Source organism: Haliaeetus leucocephalus, unplaced genomic scaffold, assembly GCF_000737465.1.
Source record: "Haliaeetus leucocephalus isolate CR32 unplaced genomic scaffold, Haliaeetus_leucocephalus-4.0 Scaffold517, whole genome shotgun sequence".
NCBI lineage: Eukaryota > Metazoa > Chordata > Aves > Accipitriformes > Accipitridae > Haliaeetus > Haliaeetus leucocephalus.
The window spans coordinates 2529896-2553303 of record NW_010972953.1 but is presented as its reverse complement, the minus strand read 5'-3'; the positions used below and the strand labels follow the sequence as shown (position 1 = coordinate 2553303).

Here is a 23408-nt window from a genome sequence, read left to right as displayed (position 1 = left end):
CCCCCGGGGTTCTGCCGGGACCGGGGGAGGAGGAGGATGGGGGAGAGGGGGGTGGGATGCGGGGAAGCAGTCCCCCCCGCTGGAAACCCCCCCGGTTCGGTTTGGGGGAACCTTTCCCACGAGATTCCCGGGGATCGGGGATCTCCGGCTGCCCATGGTACCGGGCAGAGTGTGGCCTGGCCACGGGGTGGGGAGAATCCCGCATCCCAACCCGCGGGGTGCGGAGCATCTCTGGAGCCAGTGTCCCTGGCCACCAGGCATGGAGCATCCCAGTCAGAGAGCATCCAAGGCATGGAGCATCCCGGGCATAGAGCATCCCGGGCACGGAGCATTCCAGGCATGGAGCATCCCAGTCATAAAGCATCCCAAGCATGGAGCATCCCAGGCATGGAGCATCCCGGGCATGGAGCATCCCAAGCATGGAGCATCCCAGGCATGGAGCATCCCGGGCATGAGCTTTCCAAGCCAGCCAGCATCAAACCTCCCAGGCTGTCTGGCAGCGAGCACCCCAGGCCAGGGCATCCCCCTTTCCTCTAGGTTCAGGAATTGCTGGAAGCACCGAGGTTTAGAGGGACATCAAATACCTACAGAGAGACTTTGTGTTGCTTGGGAAGGGAAGGGCACATCCTCATCCCCCCCCTCCCAGGCCAGGAGCCCTGCTGGAGCCCGTTCCCCCCTGGGGTCCCTGCAGCAGGCACAGCTCTCCCACACCCATACCTATCCATCCTCCGCAGACTCAGCTTTGAGCCAGGCTCCGAGTGTGTTTCCCAGCCAAGACCCACAGCTATTTGCTCTTCTGCCTTATTCCCCTCGGCTCCACACAACCTCCCACTAACAGACCAGGAAAGTGAGGCACGCTGCTGGGAATCCCCTTTCCAAGGAAGCCCGGGTCAGGGGTGCCCCATCCCAGCTGTAACCACACGTTCTCCGCACCTTTGCAGAAGCTGGGTCCCCCCACCCCGCATGGGTGCCCCAGGGCCTGTGCTCCTGGAGAGGAGAGCAAGTTAAAGGCTTTGGTCAGTGAATTATTTAACGTGGCGGTTGGAGATCCTGGCACCGGCGCGGGCCCTCGTGAGCACTGCGGTATTTGGTAGGTCTCAGGAAACACACACAATAAATAGACAATTTTATTTACTTCGGCATGGGGGAAATGGTGCTGGTAAAACCCACCCCAGGAGCCAACCTGCAACCCCCCCCCCCGAGGATGTCTCTCCCTCCCGCCACCAAGCAAACCCCACAGCAGCGAGAGCTCTGCCCGTGGAGGCTGAAAACCTGTAAATCCAACCCAAATTCTCCCCGGTGAATCGGTGGTGTCTCCTCCACGCTCCCCTCCAGCCCTAACCCCTGCAGCCCCCTCTGAACGTGCTCCCCAAGGGGACACAGCCCCTGGAGCATGGCCCCGGCTGCACTCAGGGTCCCCCCAGCACATCTCACCCCCCCCAGCAGACGCTCCCAGCAGCCGAGCCACCGCGGCGGGAGCACCCTGACCTTCATCCCGCTGCCGTTTGGTTCAGTGTATTCCCCTCAGTCGCAAGGTTTAGGTTTCACGTGGAGATTGATTAAAGCCTCCGGGCTGGGGAGCGGGCAGAGTTAAGGTGACCTGGAAAGAAAGGACTTTGGCCAAGGCGGGCGCTCGCTTGAGAGGAGTCGGGGGAGATGGGGAGTTGTTTTGTTCCTGCTGCTGCTTCGCAGCTGGATGGGGAATATCCAGGCTGATGTCCCGGGCTTGCCAGGGAAGCATGGGCAGAGCTGTGTTCCTAAGTGAAGAACCACCGATTGTTTTTTTAAACAAAGACGTCACTTCTCTAAATTGTTTGCTGGAATCAGTGAGCTGCTAATAAATTAGGGGAGAAGGCATGCTACCACCACACACCAGCCGCGCTCTCCGTTACTGTCGCTTTCTGGCCTCCTGCAGTTTTGCTTTTGCAGGTTAGACCCCGCGCAGCCCCCTGGTAGCAAATGAAACTTTGCAAGGTTGCAGGCACAGCCACCCAGGGCCAGCGATGCCAGTCGCTCCCAGCTGGGCTGAGCACCTGGGGATGGGTTAATGGGGACCCGGAGCTGGTGCTGAGCTGGTGCTGTGGGTCACCGTGAGCAGGGAAGGGGCAGGTCCCATCCACGCCTCGTCACCTGCCTGGATCCTGGGAATCTCCATCGATCCTGGAGCTGGGAGGTTTTGGGATGGAGCCGGAGAGTCGGAATCAACACGGTACCGACCCATCCATCAGAACCGGCAGAGGTTTCGGGAAGCCGTCCTGGGCTCTGCTGGCTTCGCCCCCCCAGCCTGTCCGGCCGCGGGGGTCCCACAAGACCCACTCGCATCCTCTGGTCCCGATGAAACTTTAAAGAGGATTTCCAAGGCCGGGTGATGACGAGCAGGGAGGCCTGCGTGCTTGGAGCCTGCTGCCCTCTTGGGATTGCAGCTCAAGTTCCTGGCACGGATGGGAGGCCAGGATTTGCATCTACAGGATTTCCAGTAAGTTTTGCAGCCCTGGTATGCAGCTGCAGGGCTGCGGGCTGGGGAGAGGGGCAGGCGGGACCGGGGTGGGGGGACCTGGGACTCCTCACCAGGGAACGCGGACCGGAGTAAAGTCCCAGTCCGGCTCCCTGGATGGGGGGGATGCTGGGGAGTCCTGGGCAGAGCCGGGGGTGGCATCGCAGAGGGGAGGATGCAACCAGCCCCCCGCTGTGCGAGGGAGCCTAATTTGGCACTGGGTGGCCAGGACAGGGCAGAGCTGAGGGCAGGTGGCCTCAGGGGACCCAAGGCTGGCATTGCCCTGGGAACTGGGCGAGCACTGGGGACAGCCGGCAGTGGTGCGGGGAGCGGGGGGGGCTGCGGAGCACCTGCTTCTGCTGAAGGCTTGGCCTCGGCCCGGGGCAATTAGCTCCCGGCGTCGGTGCTCGCACACGCTCTGACAAACAAGCGACTGGGACGCCCCGGCCTCGCTTCGGAGGGCTCCCTCCCTCCTGCTGCTGGGTCTGGGATGGGGACCCCTGGGGAACGGGGGGCTGCTCTGCCCCAAAGCGAGGGAAAACCCCCGGCCCGGGTTGTGGCACTAGTGCGGGGCTGCATCAGTGCTCGCTTGCCCTGACCTCGAGCTCAGAGCGATGCCAGCATCACTGGGAGCCAGGGCACATCCCAGAGGGGCTCCGTGGGAGGAACAGGGATGCTTCTGCCCCATTCTGCTGCAACGCTGCCTGCGCGGGAATGGGACGGGTCAGGGCCCCAGCTCCTCTTCCCAGCTCCGAAAGTGAGGAAGGAAGAACGGACAAGGACTTCAAGAGAGCTTTGCACCCCTGGGCTCTCCGGCAATGGCTCAGGAGCCTCAGGACAGTTCACAACCAAATCCCTCCAGTGGCGCTGGGTCCCTGTGAAGATGGAGGAGGGTCCCACAGCGGTGGCAGTGGAGAAGAGCCAGCACCGCTCCCCAACGAAACACGGTTTGCCGGCGCTCGCTGCAGGTGGTGAACCCAGAGCCCGTGCTGGGAGAGGCTGCACCCGGGGCAGCTTCACCCAAGCACCTTTCCCAACACGCCCAGTGGCTCCCAGTCCCCACGGTGGCAGCGTGACCTTCACCGCAGCGAGTTTTTCCCTAGAAGAGGGTGGCTGGACGCATCAGCCCCGGGGAAGGGCAGCCGTCAGCAGCAAACCCCGCAGTAAACCGAGCGCGCCAGTTCCCGAGCGTCAGCGGCCGGCGCTCGCCCGTACCGGGGTTGTGCTTAGCTCATCACCCCCGAGGAGAAACGGAAACTCAAACCACTCTTTGGGAGAAAAGCGCTGCTTCCTCATCAGCTTTCATGCCCTGGGTCCCTGGAGGTACGATTAAGCTCTGCCACCTTCCTACATCGTCACCTGCCGCAGTTGCCGAGCCGCCCGCAGAGGGTCCGGCGTCCCTCCCCACGGGTGCCACGGCTCACCCAGCCTCTCGGGGAACGCGCGTTTCCTTCTGCATTGCCCCACGCCGCTCCATTTGTCATCACCCTCCCGCGGAAGATCAAACGAAGGCGTGTGTCCTTACACAGAAGATTTGGCTGTTATTAATGTCTGAGGTTTATGGTACCTGCGACAGACAAACGGTGTCAGCTCTCTTCAAAGTACCTTTCCTGTTCAAGTCAGCTAGGGCACTCCTCTGGGAGCACAGATGGATTCTAACCTCTGTTCTTAGCTAAATATTAACACGATCAGCTTCGGTATTAACTGTCCGTTAAGTTCCCACACTCCTGGATGAGATCAGACTTTGGGCGACCATCGAGATGACACTGAGCATGTCAAAACCAGCATCCCCTTCAACCAGAGGTAGAGGCTTTCGCTGGAAACTACTCTCCTTTCAGGAGCGGCGTCTCACTCCCGTTTTCCATCCTTTAAGCAATTTATTCCCATGCAAATTTAAACTATTTCAAGCAAACGCAACTGCTTGGGGTAAAGAGCTTTCCTTCAGAAGAGCCTCGCTTGCTACCTCTGCCAGTAGCTGATAAGGCAAGGCAGCCGCCTGCTCATCTCTCTCCGTCCTTACAAGCCGATTCCCTGGCTCCGCTCCCTGGCACAAGCAAAAAGGACGCTTTGCCAACCGAGCTGCTTGAGAGGCAGCCCATCTCCTCTCGCCTCGCTGTGGAGGGCCGCCGGGAAGCACCAGCCCGGCCACAGCACCTTTACTCGGGTGGGATCCTGTTGCCGGGACCCACGGACAGAGAGAACCGAAGCCACTGGCCGGGAGAAGGTACCTCCGGCTCACCCGGCTTCTCTCCAGCCCTTCCCGGGCAGCAGCCACCCACGGGTGCCCTCTCGTGGTCGGTCCCACGCACGGAGCTTCCACTCAAAGTACCTTTTTTCTCCACCCCCCCACCCTCAACTTCATGTTTTCCACGCACAGGAGATGCTCCTCCAGGGTACAAGCCCGGCTCCGGCCATGACCCCTCGCTCCGTCTGCACAAGGCTGCGATACCAGAGGGTTGGGGCTCAGGAAGGCGCTGGGCTGCATCGCTCCACCTATACAGTGTGCTGCTGGCTGCCAAGCACTGCAGGATTGGAAAAATTAAACAAACAAAAAAAAAAGTAAGAAAATTGTCATTTAGAAAGCCCAGGAGGTGCAGGTAATGCAGTAAGCTCCCTTGCCTGACTGGAACAACCTGGCCCAGATTTAACAGTTCGTACCAGCCAAATGCTGAAGTGGAGTTTTTCTACCCCAGCAGCAGCTCCCCCCCGCAGTTCTCCCGCAGGCAGGGCAAGGCAGGCACCGCATCCGCTGCATCCTGCACAGCTGGGCTGGGCACTGCCAGGGAAAGCACTCCTGAGGGCTGAGCAGCCCGCAGCTGGGCACCAGGTTATATGCCACGCTTGGGAGCAGCCAGCCCCTCCTCATTGCAAAACCGTAGCAAATTCGGCGCTTCTGGCAGTGAAAAACAAGGGGCCGCTGTCCCCCGGCTCTGCCAAGCACTGCACAAAGCCACGGAGCCTCTCCTGGACAAAGTACCAACTATGTCAGACTGCTCAACGTGGGATGCGCAAAGGCTCTCCATTAAACTCACACCCCTCTTTTAGCTAAGACCCAAACTTGGCCTAACGCTGCCGGCATCCTTGCAGCGTGTTCAATTAAACTTGACCTGCGGAGGAGGTTGTTCAAACCTGCCCCAAACTCCTCCCTGCTGGTTCGGCTGGATCCTGGGTGCAGAAGCTGCAGGGAGAGGCTGTGCAACCCTGGTACCCGCAGTTGAAGGGCTGTGCTCTGCGGAAGTAATCACTGTACGACATCTGCATGGAGAGCCCTTGGCGTGGCAGGTATCCACAGCCCCTCCAGTCTCACCACTCATGTCACTTGTCCAACCCCTTCTCCAGGCCACCCCTAAGCCCCGTTGCTAGTTTTGCTACTGCAGGTGTAATAATTTTTTCAAGGATTCAGGACGCTCTTTGCTTGGCAGGTTGAGACTGGGCACTGGATCTCAAAGAGAGCACACACATTATCTTACAAAGGAAATTTATTTCATTTTATGAAGCTTATATTACATGCATTGACTGAAGCTAGTACAACAGTTAACAGCAGGGCTGGGGTTTGTCCAGACTTCCATTAGTGTTTCTGGAATAAGCCAGGACAAATTAAAGAATCTTTTGCCCTTAGAAAATACAGTCATAATACAAGGAATGTTTTTTTTTATTTTCACTTTAATTACTCCTCCCCTACTCCCTGCCCTTGAAGCTGCATATAGCCAATGCTCTGGCTTACGAAAAAAGAAGGCAGGAGAGGAAAATCTAACACACACACACACGTTCCCCCCATACACCTCTAATAAACCACTGAGATGGGAGGACTGAATCTAGCTCTATTCAGAGAAAAAAATACAAACTGAATACCAGGAATAAAGCTCTTACAACAAACCAGATGCAGTACCCTTTAATAATTTTACTAGATAAAAACGTTTTACACATTGTTCAATGAGATGCTACAAATTCCCTTCTATTAGTTCTCTTTCAGTTTTATGGGTTTGAACAAGCAGCTGAATACATTGAAATTTGATTTCTAAAAATAAAAATAAAAATATTGCATTCCTGTCAGTGTCTGTTGGATATTCTCTCATACCCACCAGAGGAAGGTGTATAGTGCACCAGAGATTGCAGCCTAGTATAGGCTTAATATCAAGTACAGATACACAGAAGCAGATGTATTCATCAGACCAGGTTGGTATGGCAAACGTCGAGCTGGTACGTGTTCACTTCCACGCAGAGAGAAGACTTGCTACAACATCCCTGTTCAGTCCCCTGTCACTTGTGTGGCTTGGCCGTCTGAGGTTTGGTTGGTGGACTGAATGAACATGGGCTGGGTGATGTCCTGGCCTGCAGGCATGGTCACTTGCTGGATCTGATAAAGTTGCTGGCAGAGACAGCAGCAGGGGAAAGAAACGACTGTCAGTTCTCATCACACTCACCACCAGCTCCCTCTAAGCCCAACGCTGTGCATTAACCCCTACAAGTTTAATGGTGGCTTTAACAGCAACTCTCAGGTTCAAGTAAAATCCCCCAAACCCCAGATGACAAATTGGCACTAGACATTTGCTGCTAAATCACAACAAAGTAATTCTGTGAATTTCTGATGCTCAGATTGAGTTCAGGCTACTTACGCAACAGCCAATAGCTAGATGTTAAGACTTTTATTCCTGAACTGGTTAGGACTAAAATGGATCCCACCCAGAGTGCAAGGGACTACATTAATTTGGAGCAAAGGCAGAAGAACACAGAGAATCCACCTGAATTAAGATTGGCACAACGTCCACTTATCCTGCTCCTGGTTAGGGTTTGCTAGCAGTAGCAGTGTTTTATCGTGAGGAGCCAATTTGCTAGAACATGCAGACTTTAGGACAGTCTTTCTAGCCCTTGACTTCAAAGGGATGTAGCACCAACGAACTCCAAGCTCCTACCTGTCCGTCTGTGAACTGGCTGAACTGCTGCTGTCCTTGCTGGACTTCTGTCTGTGTTATCTACAAGGATAAGAGAAGGATGATCACTGACAGCACTTCGGAGAGGGTCAGAACCCCACTAACAATATTCTGCTGCTGCCTTTCAAGAGCTTTTAGACTCTTTCAAACTTCATTACCCAACCATGTGGTAAGATACAGCTTATGCCGCCAGCCCGCAGTCATGCTGGTGCTAACCGCAAGTCAAGAACAAAGGACATGGGATTCAGTCATTCCAAACCAAACACAAGCATGTCCTCTCTGACTTTCACGAGGAGAACGCGGCCTCCAGGATCACAGAAAAGCAGCAGCCTTCCTATCCTCTGAAGGCAGAGAAGAATCCCTTTGCGACCAGTCTCAACAAGAACATGAGACAACCTGCTGGCAGCAACGCTGGTCTTGATGTTTCACCTCTGCAATAGCTTTCCTGAGAGGTTGCACGGCTGCTCCTCCCTCACCCAGCCAGAAGGAGCAGAAGTAAAGAGAAGGTTGATGAACTGAAGTTTTACCTGCAATCAGCTCAGAAGCAGCATGAGCTTTATACAGTGAGACACACACACGTACATATATGCATGCACCTTTCACGTATAGGTAAAGGAGGCTTCCGGTATGCTCCTCGCTTTATTATTCTGATGAAAGCAACAAGAAGAAAAGAAATGCAGGAATCCTAGCTCAAGAGTTGGTAAATTCGACTGGAATTTGCAGTTTCAGGAGCTAGGGAACAACACTTTACCAGTTAATGTCAGCCCTGCTGTTATAGTGCATACCTGCTGTGCATTGGTTGCAAGCGTCTGGATCTGCCCCTGGACTACCTGGGTGCCTGACACAGGTTGGGCTAAGCGGATATACTGCAGCTGGCCAGCATTCAACTGAACCTGGAGACAAGCGGAGGGGGCAGGGAAAGAAAATTAAACAGATAACTGTGTAACCTGAAACACACAAACTTGCCTTCTTGTTTCCACAACAGAAGCCTGAGTAATAGATGACACTGGGAAGCTTCAGCTGATTAACAGTTTAGATGAGTAACTACCACAGACCCTGCCAAAGCAAGAATGAAGTCCACAGAACTCCTGCAGGTTTTTGAAGTAAAACCCCAAGGAAGCACAACATTTGTTCCTTCTCCAGAACGGGAGTGGTCAGTTAGTAGCTAAAGCATATTAATCGCTAAATTTCAGAGAGCTTTGAGAACACTTATTTTTCGTTTTGCTTACGAGAATCGAGTTACTACTTTGATGTATCATTTCATGTAAAGAAAATTGTTATGAGCTAGCCGCACATAATGACACTCCTATTATATCCTGCCAAAAAAATATTAAAGAATATATGGGAAATTTTCACATAAATAAAGACAGCAGAGATGACAAAACCCAGGGATATATTTGGAAGCTCTTAATGCAACTCTCTGCCAATATATGTCAACTCCGACCTGGCAAAGGCTGATGTTTTCTGTGTCAATACTTCGTATATAACATTCCAACACAAATTTACTTCCTGCAACCCTGATCTTGCAAGGTTACATGCTTGGGGGTATGGGATATGAAGACAATGTCATCATGGTAACCTGTGATATAAACAGCTAATACTGCTAATACACATCTGAGAAGCAATAAAAAGGTCACAGAATGATTGATACTACTGTTGAATTTTTCATTTTGTGTTATTTAACATTAAAACACTTAGATGAACAGTCTTAGGGTTAATTACATACAAAAAATGTTTTGAGTTTTCTTCTTTTTACAAAGGGGAAAGAAGGACATATAAAATACTTTAGAAACTGCTCACTGACAAAGGTTCAAGTGCCTAGAACACGGTCTTGGCATTTACACAAACGCCACTGACTTCACCAGCTGTGTCTAAAAGCGCCAATATTATTTCAAGAGCAAATAAACTCCCCATGAGCATAAACATTTCAATAAAGAATTTGTTCTGCACTGAGATCTGCCGGCAGATAATATTTTCCACACTGGGGGCTTCCTGCTTAGATTTTAACTACACTACTAACTGGGTGAAAGTGATTTAGAAAGAGCATTCTTCCAGAAATGAGAGTAAGCTCCAAAGAACCTGCCCAATGACGTCTAGCTAGGACAGATTAAATTTAACACAAAATTAATGCGGACAAACAAGCGATTACCATTTTATTGATGTATACACTTCCTTCCAGTTTTTCTCTGTTTATAAAAATAAAAGTCACCTTTCCACAGGCAACCTGCGGTCCTAGAGTAAATGGTAAATCGCAGTAGAGAAGCGTACACAGTATCAGAGGCACAAGGAAAACCAGTGGAGAACATCAGTAAGATTATCTCAACACTCCTGTGATCGCCACAGGCACTACCAGTTTTATGAGAGTGTTTCAAACTGTCATATTTGTGTTATGAAAGATTCTTTGCTGAGCCCTAACAGATACCAGGGTGAAAAGGAACTATCAGAAGACAGCACTAACTGCATCAAGAGAAAAAGGAAACTCAATGGAAAAGCACGAAAGCGCAGCAGAAAGAGAGCAGAATGGACAGCAGCCCTTAAGAGATAAAGGACCGTAATTCTGTGAAACCAAACAAAAACTGCTTTCCAGGTTAGGGCACTAAAAAAACTCTTGCAGCAAGTGCATGGCTCCATGTTCTATTTTACTTCACTTGCTGGAAGTGAGCAAGGGGAAAGATGCTTCCCTTCAGCATGAACTGTAATTCTTCAACATGCTGTGATTAAGAATTCTCTTAATTACAGTCAAAATCCTCTTAATTATGGTCAAAACAGTATCTCTACTAGATAGAGAAGCGCAAATTGTGACTGCTTCATTAAAACACTCCGTTTTGCAGTCTTACAACTGTTAGAGACCTAAGTGTTCCCAAAGACAGAAGATACCACACTCCAGCACTTGGCAGTTTCTGTCTTACATCTGCAGCGTAAGAAGCTTCTGAGGACCAGTCACAGCTACTTGGTCTTAGATGCTCCCAGGCAAGAGAAAGGTAGAAGCATATGCTTGGCCCAAACCAGACACTAATTAAAAAGCCTCCAGACTCACACTCCTAAAACACTGGGCCACTTTCAACAGGATCCACCTCTGTGGAGAACAGTACTTTCTGCAGAAAGTTATGGCCCCTAACAGCTACTTTATGAAGAAGTCTTTCTCCTAGCAGATCTCCAAGCCCCTTTCTTGTAGGGAGTTACAGCATTCACTGGAGACAATTGGAAAACAAGTCCGAACTGTTCTTTTATTGCTGAACCAAAGGAGGATGCTGCAACATTCAGTACTGTTGTAACGGATTCACTGAGGCTAGAGGTGGAGATCTCCTTCCAAAATGCTTTGAAGAACAAGTATCTTGGAGAGACTTTCATAAGGAAAGGGGGGGGGGGGGGGGGCGGGGAGAAGAACATAAAAAGAAAGGTGGTGGGGAATGCAGAGAAGAAAAAAGGTTGCTTGTAGTAAAACACTGTTTGGCAAGCAATTCACTTCTTTTCTGACCAACACCTTAAGCCAAGCAGTAGGAATCAGCTGAAGACTTAAGAGACGAAAAGAATTTGGAAGTGAATTGGAAAAATCTGGCAACACCCACAATCTAAACCTTTTTCAAGACACTATGTCAAAGCACAAGCATTTGCCAGACGTACAGAGGGAAGCTTAGCAAATCTCGAAAAGCAAAACTTGTGTGAAAGATCAGTTTTGCCACAGCTGTGGGTACACTTCTTAATAACAGAAATCAAAGACAAAGTGAAATGCTTGCCTTGGTCACTTGGTCTGACCTTTGGATTGCTGGTTAAGTACACACAACTGGACAGATTTTTTTTTTTGTTCTTTAAGAGGTGTGAAATTTTCCAGATGGGAACCAAAAGACCCAGCTTTGTTATAATTAGAAGTTACAGAGAAGGGGGAAAGAGGTGACTTTTTTTGACCCACATATTTACCTAGGACACGTGCCAGAATATTACTGCTGATGCTGGGTACTCAAAATCCCATTCTTGAGGCCACAGCAGGTCTATATTGATGTGAAAGTGAGGAGATAACTTCTGGTTCTGCAAAGCCATTCCTCTAACCAGCTCAAAGTATTTTGTAGAAATATTTCTTGTAACATAAAAGTTTATTAATAACTCACAGATGGCACCTTTCCCACTCAGTCTGCCAGGTCATGACTTCAGATCACAGAGGCAGAACCAAGTAAAGGCAAAAGAAGTTAATTATGCTTTATTGAAACCATGCTGTAGTAAAGAACTAGGGTTTATCCAGGAAATATTTTATTTATTGCTTCCTAATCGTAACTACTTCAATCAGAGGAAAGTGTTGGGGGTGGGCAATGAGTCTACACTATATGGGTTAGATTTATTTCCTCCTTCATGTCACATCTGGTTAGTTTTCCTCTCTAAGTGCAGGAAACACACCACTCAATCCAATCTTCCTCTTACAGTTAAAAAAGCATACATAATACAGTCTCATGCCAGAACACCAGCAGACAGTTTGCTCACAAGACTGTTAAACATTTCTACTGGTAAAGTCTTACCGGTATTTGCTGGATTTCTCCTGTATTGGTGATGATCTGCTGCATGACTTGCATGGTCTGTCCAGTTCCACTCTGAGCCTGCTGGGTCTGCCCTTGAGGCTGGGCCTGCACTATCTGTACTTGCTGGCCTTCTCCAACCTGCATCGTCACGGGGGTGCTCTGCATGCAGAACAGGGATAAGGACCAAGCAAGGACTGAACACCGGTCACACAGCCACAAGATACAAAGATTGTAATAGACAGACTGCTTCCTAGACCCACTGTTACTTGTTGATGCTTAAATCACGACAAAGGAAACCCAGAACCTAGCTGACCCTCATTACCAAGGTATCTGAACACCTCATCTTGACCAGAAAACACATTTCTGTTATTGTTATTGACTGTTCTGAGCAGTGAGGACAGGATACTGCAATACATTACACATGGGGGAGTTGAGGGTTTCAACTGGCCCCACTGAACTGCAAAGCCCCTGAATGCTGCTCATCGCTCACCTGCCCTTGCTGAGGCTGGGCGATGATGATCTGTCCTGGCTGGATAGTAGTTGTAGACGTGGTGGTCTGCTGTCCTTGCTGTTGTCCCTGAACCTGCACTGCAGCAGGCTGCTGAGCAAGGGTGAAGTAATACTGTACAGGCTCAGCTGGGGTCACAGCCTGACGCACCTCTTCCTGCAGCACAGGTAAAAGACAGGTAAACGGGGAGGGAACAGATCAACTTCCAACAACCTGCCCCGAGCTGAAACGTTCCCCCCGTAAGCATGCTCTATGGGAAAGTATCTTTAATACCTTGTTTGTAACAGTTTAACTAAGTAAATCTGAAATGATAAATCAAACCAGGTTTCCTCATTTATTCAGCTATATGGAAATCAAAACCATTTCCAATACCCTATGTATAATAATGTAGTCACCAGTTTCATTATGAGAAGCAAATGAGTAAAATTACCATAGTTGAAATCCACACAACTCCTCATTAGTAAATTCCATCATCGCCTGTTATCTTAACATAGGATGAATTGCAAACGCACCAGGAAGACTTACAAAGCCTCATCTGTCAACAAAACCTTCCTCTTAGCCTATGTGCCCAACACAAATCTTAATCTAGCTCCGATGTTAACCCCCTGGGAATAAAAGTCACAGACTTGAAGTATACTGTTGTGCCTTTATTTATTTATTTAAATCCAGCTTCTCCAGAATGATAACAATTTCATCTTGTACTGTGGCTTAACATCCTGATTCTGCTGGTAGCAGGAATACCTCAACAGTGTGAAGAAAAAGGCTCTGCTCTAGCTCACTGTCAGAAGCACAGCCTGTAATACTGCTGTTTTGTTTTATCTAAGCATGTCTTTAGGAGAGAAAAGCCCCTTATGATTAACGATATTTTAGGCAAAGAAGTAGATTTTCAGAGATTATGTTAAGTGGCAAGCTGTTAACACTCAAGAATCAAAATTCTTAAGCTCCCCAGAGGAGCAGTTGGATCTTGCACCTTACGGAAGATGCAGCTCGCCAGACGTTCACTCCATGGCAGAAGGCGTAAACAATCCTCTCCCAGCCACCTCGAGTTCACAGCTGAGAGTGTAGGATGTTTACACGTGCTACAACATGGTGGATTCCCACTTACACAAGTCTGCTTGACTCCCCTGCATTAAATGAAGCTTGCTCATGGATTACCTTCAGTATATCCAGCTGGACAGGAAAAGAAAAATTCACATTAAACAAGAACAATGTATGTTGTCTAGATGGGCATCAGGCTTGAGTAAAAGAGCCCATTTGCTTAGATGCTAGTCTCTCAGAGGGACAGCAACTAAAGAAAAGACCCACTACTGGGAGGTTTCTCAGTAGCCTACCAGAAAGTTAGCCCCCAAAGATTAAGCTGTTCACAGTTGGCTGTAATCAAGAAGCAACTTCTAAGCCTGGCTTTTAGAGTAAACAACAGCACTATTGCATGGTACTGCAAACCACTGCAATCAAACACTTACAATACTTCCTACATATGGTAGTTCACTGATTATTGCTACTTGCTTCATCAAATCCTTTGGGGAAGGGATTAATATAAATTTAAAATATATATTCAACAGGGCATGTCTCACGCTAACCATAAAACTGCATGCATAGAAGAGCTGTGGCTGTTCTGTGAAGCCCAGTCCTTAGCTATGTTATTTCTAGAGCGCTCCAATCCTCAATTCCTAGCTTAATCCTGAAACAATTAAGGCAACTGAGTACTTCTGTAAATATCTATTCCAGGTTAAGTTGCATTTGCTACAGGCAAAAATGGCTTTAAATCCAAATCTGCTTGAACTAGGTTATATCACATCATTTGCCATCTTTTATTTTCAAGCCATAGCTTTAGTTACCAGAGCAACACAGCAGTCATGGTTTCCTTCCCAGCTCTTCCACGTAACCAACACTAACTTGTCAAACAGTCTTTTCCGTGGTAGAGATAAAATACAGACTATACCCCCAGCCAAAAAGTGCAGGCTGTCAGCCTACAGGCAGCCACTTTTCAACACTGTTGAATCAAAGGAGTATTTTCCACTGCAAAGTCCTAACCTACGTTCTTATCAGGCAGCTATTTCTCCATTAAACTTATCTTGCCATAAGAAGTATTTCTAGTGATTCAGCAGTGTTCACAGGCAGGGGATGTAGCAGTGAGAGACAGATCTCTAAAGCCTATTTCAAACCAAAAAAATCTACAGGGTTTCACTGCTGATGCTGTGCAACCCAAAAGACACAGCTCTGGTGTGATCTATCATCAAGACGCATTAACCTAGCAACCTATATGCGTGTAACACACTATTAAAATCCTTCAGGCATTCATTTGATTATAGAACTTGAATGTTCTGTAATCAGAACATTATGATGTGAATCAAAAGGCTCCAGCAAGGAAGAGATATGGGCAATGTTCTCCCTCCCAAACATGAGTATTTCTAAAAATAGCACTACAAAGTAGAATAACTGAATGAGGCACCTAAAAGAAAAAGAACTGAATTTGCAATGCCAGAATTAACTTGTGTTACTTCAGGCTGCAGCCAACTCATTTCAGCTTATCAAGCTGAACAAACTGAAATGTGGGTTTTCTTCCCCCCTAGTCAAGCAAAGCATCGAGAGCAGCTGTGCAGGCTGCTGCTTTGTCTTTTCATTTAATACTGAGCTAATGATCTTTGGATAAATCATCTCTGCTGCACTGCTGCAGGGATAAAGCAGGGAATTCAGTGAAGGAATGGAAGGAGCTGTGCCACACTCCCACATGTGAAGCTCACCATGTGTACAGAATGGAGTTCCCAGCACACCTGTAATAAAGCCTTGGGATGCTGCTAATTTTAACCATAGCTGACTGCAGCAGCAGGATGGACTCTCCTGCACATATTGTGACACAGAAAGGTATTTTCCTCATTTACTAGAAAGTCACACTGCTTCTTGAAATCAGAACGTGAGGTTAAACTCACCTCACGACATCATCACAAAGGATGAAGCGTGCATTTCCTCCCTTTGGCCATCACTTCAGTAGCACCACAAGGACTTCAAGACCAAAAGTAAAATAGCAACCTCCAAAATCCAGGTCCACAATGGAACTGCTGGTCTCTACACTCAGAGCAGGTATCTTTTTGCATGTTCTCCAGGGTTTATATTGGAATACAAAAAAACATGTCAAAGAAAACATTCCAAGTAAAACACTTGCCAGAAAGATGTTTTACAGTATGCCAGCCTCTCCAGCAGCACTCACTAGAGAAGCTGCTTTAAGGACCAGCTCGGATTTCTTCAAAGGCTAACACACTGCAGACCTTCCAAAGTATCAGAAAACCAGCTGAAGGAATTGTTGTAAATTACTATAACATTTTTTTGAATTTACTGTTCAGAAGAAATTGCTCCAGTTGAGTTCTGGGCAACGATTCTAGGCGCTGCTGAACATGGTGCAGCACTCTCTGAACAGAGCTGTTCCCTAGAAGAGCTGTACTGATGACTCAGCCATTTATCTACCAGGAACTTGTAACAAAGAGAGATGAGCAATTACTGGGCTGGTGAACTTCTAGCAGCAAAACACCAAGCTTTTAAGTGAAGGAGATAAATTAATCTACCTGGAGCTGGATCTGTTTCTTTGTGGATTTGAAGCAGCAAGATTGAGCTTCAGCCTCACCTCATTGCATTTTCAGCACCATCTCAAACATGGAGGGAAACAAGTGCTTTGTAAAACACAAGCCTGTTAAGTTTCGAAGACCTTGTGCTCAGATGACCGCAGCAGCCTGCTGCTGTAAACATCCGACTGAAAGCTCCTTCTAACACCTTACAGCTTCCAGTCAAGGATGTTTACAGTAGCAATGACTGCCCCAAAGGGTGCAGGAGGTGGTACTTCCAAGCAAAGAAGCCTGTTTCTCCCTTTACAAGTCAAAGGATGCAAACTCAGCACACTTTTTAAAGTTAAATTTTTAACATTGGCAACATTTGATAGTAGAGCTATTTAGTAGTTTTTATCACTTAAGTAAATCCCCAAGTCAGACTTCTGTAAATCTCCACTCAAGCTCTATTCCCATTAAAAAAAAAAAAAATTTAGGGACCTGAAAAGTACTGTAAATAAACATGTAAAACAGAGGCACAAACCTCATGTGTAAATCTGATTCTGTATTGCTTTATCAACTGTCTTTTAATTAGAGACTGAAATCACACCAAGGAAAGGACAGACAATAAGGGAATCACTTTTATGTCTCACCTGCCGCTTTGGAGGCTTCAGCTCATCTCTTGGAACAATATCGATAAGAAAGTCAAATTGATCAAACTTTGTAATTGCCATGGCAATGTCATTCCTCTGTAACAACAAAAAGAGAAAGCCTTTCTTCAGCTTTAGAAGTCTGTTTTGTCACTGGATAAATAAAGTTAGAGCTTTTTAACTGAGTCAAGTGAGAATGTCTTCTCCAGATCCCAAGTGGTCAAGCCAGGTGGCGAGAACTTCTGTTTCAGCACCAACAATATTGTCTCATGCTGAGTCAGGACTCCAAGATGTGCAATAAGAAGGTGCTTATCAAACTCAGGCTTTTACAGTTACCTACTCACCCACCAGGCCTAATCAGGCTCTCCACAATGGTACTGCTGTAATTCACTACAGAGGACTCATGACAACCACCATAAGCCTTTTAGCACATTAAAAAAAGGGGAATTCTTCTAAAAAAATAATTTTAAAATCCCAAAGATATCTGAAAAGAAGCTTTGCAGAAAGACCAGGATGACTGCTCCATGTATTAGTAGTAATATATGCAGAATCTGTGAGGTGGGGATAGGATTAAAAAAAAAAAAAAAAAGAAAAAATAAAGTATCACAGGATCTTATTCAGGCGAGGGGAATCCCAAGAGATGCTGAGAGAACAAGCTTCAGCATGTGGAAGGGCAAAATGGTTAAAAGAAAGCATGAAGATTAAAACATATTCTCAGCAAACTGGCCAAACATGTATCAGAAAAAGGATGTGCAAGAGCCAACGAGCTTCTGCGAAAACTGGCAAGGTAAGTATCTTCTCAAAACGGCTTATAACTTTACTTTTATACCTTGCCTGAAAAAGAAACCCAAAGAATAGCATTAGGTCAAAGCATTAAAGACCTGAAAAAAAGAGTTACCCAGCAGTAAGTCATCACATAAATGTATTTGCTTAAGATATGAAACAACCCCCAAGATAAAAAAGCTGCATTTCTTTAAAAAAAAAAAAAAAAAAAAAAAGTACTCTGTCATTTTAAAATTCTTGCAAGCCATCTTAAAAAGCAAGGCTAATTCAAGAAGCTATTAAAAGTCTCATTCTCATTAGCTGAAGATAAATTTGTAAAGCATATATATGAACAAGATTTGAGACAAAGATACCTATGCTGCCTAACGAGTAGGTAAAATTTTAAAGACTATCAATCCTCTCATTTCAGGCTAGTTGACATTTCTAAACCTTATACTGTCTTGGCATTTAATTGCCAAACAACGATCACTAGAAAGCATAAGAGACATTTCTTTTGTTCTGCGGGCAGCATATATTATAGAAGTATCTTCACCAGGAAGAAAACTTTTACTGAACAGATGTATCTCATATTTCATTCTCCATGCTGAGGATTGGGTTCAGTCCAATTTCCTCAGGAATAGACTTCCATAACTCAGACCTCTCCACTTGAAATTTTCTTCCCAAATACTTGCTAAGCAGAGACTGCATTTCTCCAGCTGCACTGCCCATGCGGAGAGCAGCTGTTCCAGGATAGCAGCTGCTGTGGAAGGCAAGGCAGTCAGAATTAAAACCTGAGTCAGTTCAAGGTCTTATACATTAGGATCAGGATTTAAGTATGAATCTGAAATAAACGGATCCATCCAAGCTTGAAAACTGTTAACAGGACATGCCTGAGTCAGCACTTGTACTTATGAAACATCTTGTTCGTGGAATGTATATCAAATACATCCTTGCCACAGTAACTGCATTAAAACCTGGGTTAAGCAAGTAGCGTTAGCCCAATTTAGTGGAGATTGAGTGGCTGAATGTCTATTCAATAGGACAGCTTTGGACCGAAATCAGACATGCCTCCCTGCCACTACAGCAATCTTTGTGCCAGGGTACAGGAGAGCTGACAGGGCCCTAAATATCACAGTCTCTCAACCTCTGATCTGAGGGCCTGAACTGATGGTTATTATAGTTTCAAGTAGTTCTGGTCAATGTGTAAGACTAAAAGTGAATGCCTTTCCCCACTTCCCCATGCCCTAAGAAGACCCTAAAGAGTTACAGTTTACTCTTGAACCACTGAAAAATTATCATCATTGAGGGCCTTTCAATCCAGACGAATCAGTGATCTGTTCTAGAGGAGGGAGCAGGGTACTTTTGTTTTCATCTCTACACATTTATCAATACAAACTAACATTTACAAGCTTACCTTAGAACTACTACTGAAAAACAAATCAGCTGGGAGGTCAACAGCTACAGCTATCCCAAGTCGTTAGAGCAGGTCACAATTAGCTGACAGCTGCAGCTTTGGTGTTTTTGTTGGTTCTTGTTGTTGTTGGTTTTTTTTTTTTTTTAAAGCAAATTAAGAAAAAAGCATTTCAGTTGCACAGTTACACTAGGCACTGTGCTTTGTGCACAGGTTTGTAGTGATAAACACAGGTACTAAATTTACTGTCTACAAAACATGCCTCATGTTATGGAAACAAAGAGTTGGAAACAGGTTTATGAAGCAGTTGAAGGCTAGGCAGCAGCAGCTCTCTCACCTGCAGAGTCCTCCGCTTGTTATCTTCTGTGTGTATCCATGCTCGCAAAGTCAATTCCGTTATGAATATCTGAGCTGCCTTGGCGAACAACACGGGAGCTTCTGCACTAATCATCTGCAATTAAATTTACAAATTTTTTTAGAGGTTTACCATTAGTACTGTAATGCTGTAAAGTGGTAGTCAGAGTATCTGTATCATATATTTATGTTAGTCGAATGGTTGCACTGTTTAACAGTGAAATCTGGGGAATTTCCACATCAGAATGTCTCTGGCTCTGACCAAAGTCCAGAGAGCTACCAGCCTAGAGTTAAACGCAGTGTTAAGAGTTTCTGGCATCTCAGATTTGTCTTGAAAGTCTGTTTCCTCTATGACTAGTTGGATGTCAACTCCATATTGTGCTGGATTACGGTAGGCCACTAAAAGGCATCAGGGGCACATTCACCGAGAGCAGCTTCTCCTGGCAGTACCTTGGCATGTGCATAAATGATTTGGAAACTGAAGAGGACAGGTTGAGGGCTCATTTTAAAACCTGGCCCTTACTTTATAGTTATAACATTTATATAATTTGAAATGAATGCTGAAATTGCAAAGGAGGCTTGGAGGCCTGAGTAAAGACTCTGCCCCACCAAATTCCTTTCCCTTAAAAAGCATCTAGCTCAAGTTTTACTCAAATTAAGCAGTTTCATTATTAGCTGGCTTGGCATTAATGCTTACTCCCCAGTACAGCCTTCTTGTTAAATAATGTTCCAGGCAGGCCAGAGACTTCCCCCGCCACCCTGCCCTAAAAACTCATCCTCGCCTTCATCCTCAAAAATCTGGCACTCATTCGCTTCAGACACTGAACTGGGACCTCAGAAGCCTAGGTTCATTCCCTTTCCAGGCTGAATGAATAGCCCCCTTGTATAGCAAGACAACACACACCTTTTTCAGGATGTCATTTAAATGTTAAAGGTTGTCCTAACAGAAGGATGGTGTCACATTGAGAAAAAAAAAGAAGAAAGTGCAAACCATTCTTTTTTCTCTTAGCAGTTAAGTGTCTGACAGTTTTCCAACTTAAAAAACAGGGAGGACTGGAGCAGCACAAGAGTCAAACCCTGCAGGTGATTCCTTTCTCCTTCCTTTTATGTCAGTAAGTTGTCATCAGTCAATTCGTGTGTTATCGTCATCAGTCACACATCAAGGGTTCAGCTCAAATACCAGTATCAAACCCATGTTATTTACCTAAATTATTACTTAATTTTTTCCATAAAACTTGAAACAGTGTAGCACACATTTAAGTGATGTCACTCCTCATACTAAACAGTCTATAGCTTTGTGAAAGGAAGAGTTGAAAGAAACAAGGAGGAAACATGAGAGAAGACAGTTAAGCACTAGAAAAAACAGGAAATACCCAGAGTTATACAGTAGACTGGTATTTACCAGAAGAAAGGAAAACTGCAAAAGTCTTCAGCAAAGATCCCAAATGATTTTGCTTTCCCAGCTCAATTTAATTATAGAAGGCCAGCTAATATCGCATTCAAGGCAACTGTTAAAATGTGCTTTAAAAATAACAATATTAAATAATGATAATAAGAAGTAATGAATTACAAGGAATTATAGCTACAATATCCACCAAAAGGATCATAAATACTTAAGAGAAAAACCCATGAGTGTACCTTCACATCTTCATCTAGTTTCATTATCTTCTTAATACGAGCCAGAGGGAGTTCTTGAACTCTGAAGTCTTTCTGCAGAGAGATTCACATTTGAGAGACTCTTTACTGATACTTAACTGAAAATAAAGGTAAGATAAATGTTAAAACAAGCCTGTATTGTCTAGAATTAAACTGGCTAAAATTTAGATTTATAAAAATAACTTATTTTCTTTGAGGTATGGCAGCTTCTCCTCAGGCCTGAGAATTCTTATCTGCTTTTCTGTATTTTATACCGATACAATTCTACTTAAATCTTCTGCCAGACACTTGTATCTACTATTTCACCTCAAAGTTGAAGTCATTCTGCAGAACAGAATGTTTCTAATGTTACACATTTCCGCATCTATTTATATTTGAAGCAACTAATTCAATTAGGTGTCTCGGGACTCAGAAACCATTGGAATTCACAAAAAGTCACAAGAGAAAATGAAGGCAAACAAGAGCTATGTGGGGCCACAGGATGAAATCCTCTTTGCTTTATTTGTACTTCCCCGTTGCCCAATACCAATTTTGGTGTTAAAAACCTTGCAAGAATCTTGTTCAAATCTCTTCTACTCCTGTTTTGAGATGGATTTCTCGCTATTTTTCAGCAAAGAGAACCGCTGACTCAAAATGGTGTAATGATGGTTCAGGAGACAGAGAGCAAGGGCTGTCATTGTACTGACTCATCCTGCTCTGCTCAGCTCTTAGCGCGTACCCAACGTGAGCAGCAGCAGCAGAGACACCACTAAGCTAATATCTGCATGAGAGGAGGCACTAACGTGTCCCTTGGAGAGATCCTCTCCGTGGAGAGCTCTTAGGGTTAGGGAAACTGCTGAGCTTCGCTACAAACAGTGCTCTTCCTTCTCTGAAGATATAAAGAGGAATAAAGAAGAAAATAATAAAAAAAAATAAATCCACAGTGTGTTGCTACCAGGAGCCTCTTAAAAAAGGGAGAAAGGCTGAGGCTACGTACCATTGCATCAGGAATGCAGAATCCCTACCCACAAAGTGCTTCTAAAAAAGTCTTCCCTTCTTAACAAAAATGTCATAGAAAATAAAAGGGAACTCATTTCTCTAGGGAAGAAAGCACTGCAAGACATGTTAGTGAAACAAAAGAGGGAAAAAAATGCTGAAGATGCTGTTTTCTATTGAAGCAAAATATGGAGGTTGTGCATGGTCCAGCCAGCACTCCAGCAGGGGGCATTCTATTTAATTTATATATTAAAAAATTATGTATATTTATATACATTCTTTTATATGCGGATATTCTAAAAAAGCATTCTGTGCCCTCATTCTGGAGAGGACTGTGAATGGGGTGTTCCTGGTGCTCCTAGTAATATGCTGCAAATCCGAACTAATTTGGGGGGTGGAGGTGTCCTTGCGAGGAGTGCCAAGGGCTTTTGCTTTCTGCTGGTGAACGTGGTACTTTGGAAGGATTTTTGGCAATGAGAGAAGAGGGCAGCCAGGGGTGGGACCTGTGCGTGACCACACAATGCACTCAGGGTGGCATTTTCAACCAGTAACCGCCACATAAACAAGTTAAGGGATTGCTAAGGCATGGAAAAATATCCCAAAGGTTTTTTATTGTTATTATTTTTTTATTTTTATTTTTTTAAAGCTCTTTCCTTTTTAAAGAGCCTTGCAAGCTTTAAGCAAGCCTCAAAGAAAGATGAAGACAATTTCTAATTTGTGAAACTCTTAATGGTCTTAAGTGTATTAACTTCTATGAACAGCAGGACTGCAAGTAGACATGCATAGGTACAACGCTATTCAAATCTTTAGAGAAGAGAGACAGTGGGAGAAACTAGAAAAAATTAAAGCTCCTTTATTCCTTTAAGGCAGACAGGCAAACGTCACATAAATCAAAATTAATACGCAAGTACCATGGTGAAGGGAAGCATGACCACTACTGGCTACCACCCAGCAGAACAAACTTGAGACACCAATTCTTCATCTTTTCTTTTTTCCAAATTAGGTCTCAATGTTTTCACAGGCCTCTTCTAACTCATTGTGGAGCTGAAATGCTAGTTTCAGCCTAGTCCTGTTCCCTATTTCTCCAAGACTAGGCTACAGTCCTTTCTGTTGTATCAGGCAGACAACAGGGAGCTCTGGTTTGTTCTTCTAAAGCAGCTCCCTTGTTTTTTTTATCCCTGAATTTTAGCTACTAGTAGCACACGGCAAACGCACAAAACCAGGCAGAGAAAGCCCTGAAAAGCAGGCAGCTAAAGCAGGCTTTCCACCAAACAGCTGTTCTGACCTCTGCTATGCAGTACATGCAGATGAGCTTTAAGTTTATTTACGTCCACATCCGTGGGAGCACTTTCAATAAGATGCTCTATAAATTTCAGGATTTGATTACGCAGGGGACAACTGCATAGGAATGTTTTGCAGTTATCCCTTTCCCTTTCCAACTCCCCTTCACTGTCCTCAGTTAAATTTTCAATGACTTACTAGCTTGCAATGCAATAAATAGATTCGTACAACGGTTAAAAATTAAGCTGCCCATACTTGATAAGCTGCATAATAAACCCCTTTCATGTGGAGATGAAGACAAACTACAGCTCTTGAACACAAGAATTCACTGCGCTGAAAGAG

General features: G+C 45.8%; 1 protein-coding gene across 3 annotated transcripts in view; it reads right to left on the bottom strand.

Moving 5' to 3' along the window:
• Positions 1–6363: 6363 nt before the first annotated feature.
• The window catches only part of NFYC (nuclear transcription factor Y, gamma), a 36376-nt gene continuing 19331 nt past the window's right edge, over positions 6364–23408 (bottom strand). For 2 of the 3 annotated variants that reach the window (XM_010576002.1, XM_010576001.1), the window contains exons 3-10: positions 20793–20864; positions 19138–19251; positions 16631–16726; positions 12424–12597; positions 11934–12092; positions 8211–8318; positions 7408–7467; positions 6364–6863 (exon numbers count right to left, since the gene is read on the bottom strand). In XM_010576002.1, the coding sequence (XP_010574304.1) occupies positions 6744–6863; positions 7408–7467; positions 8211–8318; positions 11934–12092; positions 12424–12597; positions 16631–16726; positions 19138–19251; positions 20793–20864 (903 nt within the window). In that variant the 3' untranslated portion in view covers positions 6364–6743. The remainder of the gene's footprint in view (positions 6864–7407; positions 7468–8210; positions 8319–11933; positions 12093–12423; positions 12598–16630; positions 16727–19137; positions 19252–20792; positions 20865–23408) is intronic. The other variant, XM_010576004.1, reaches the window with a different exon arrangement.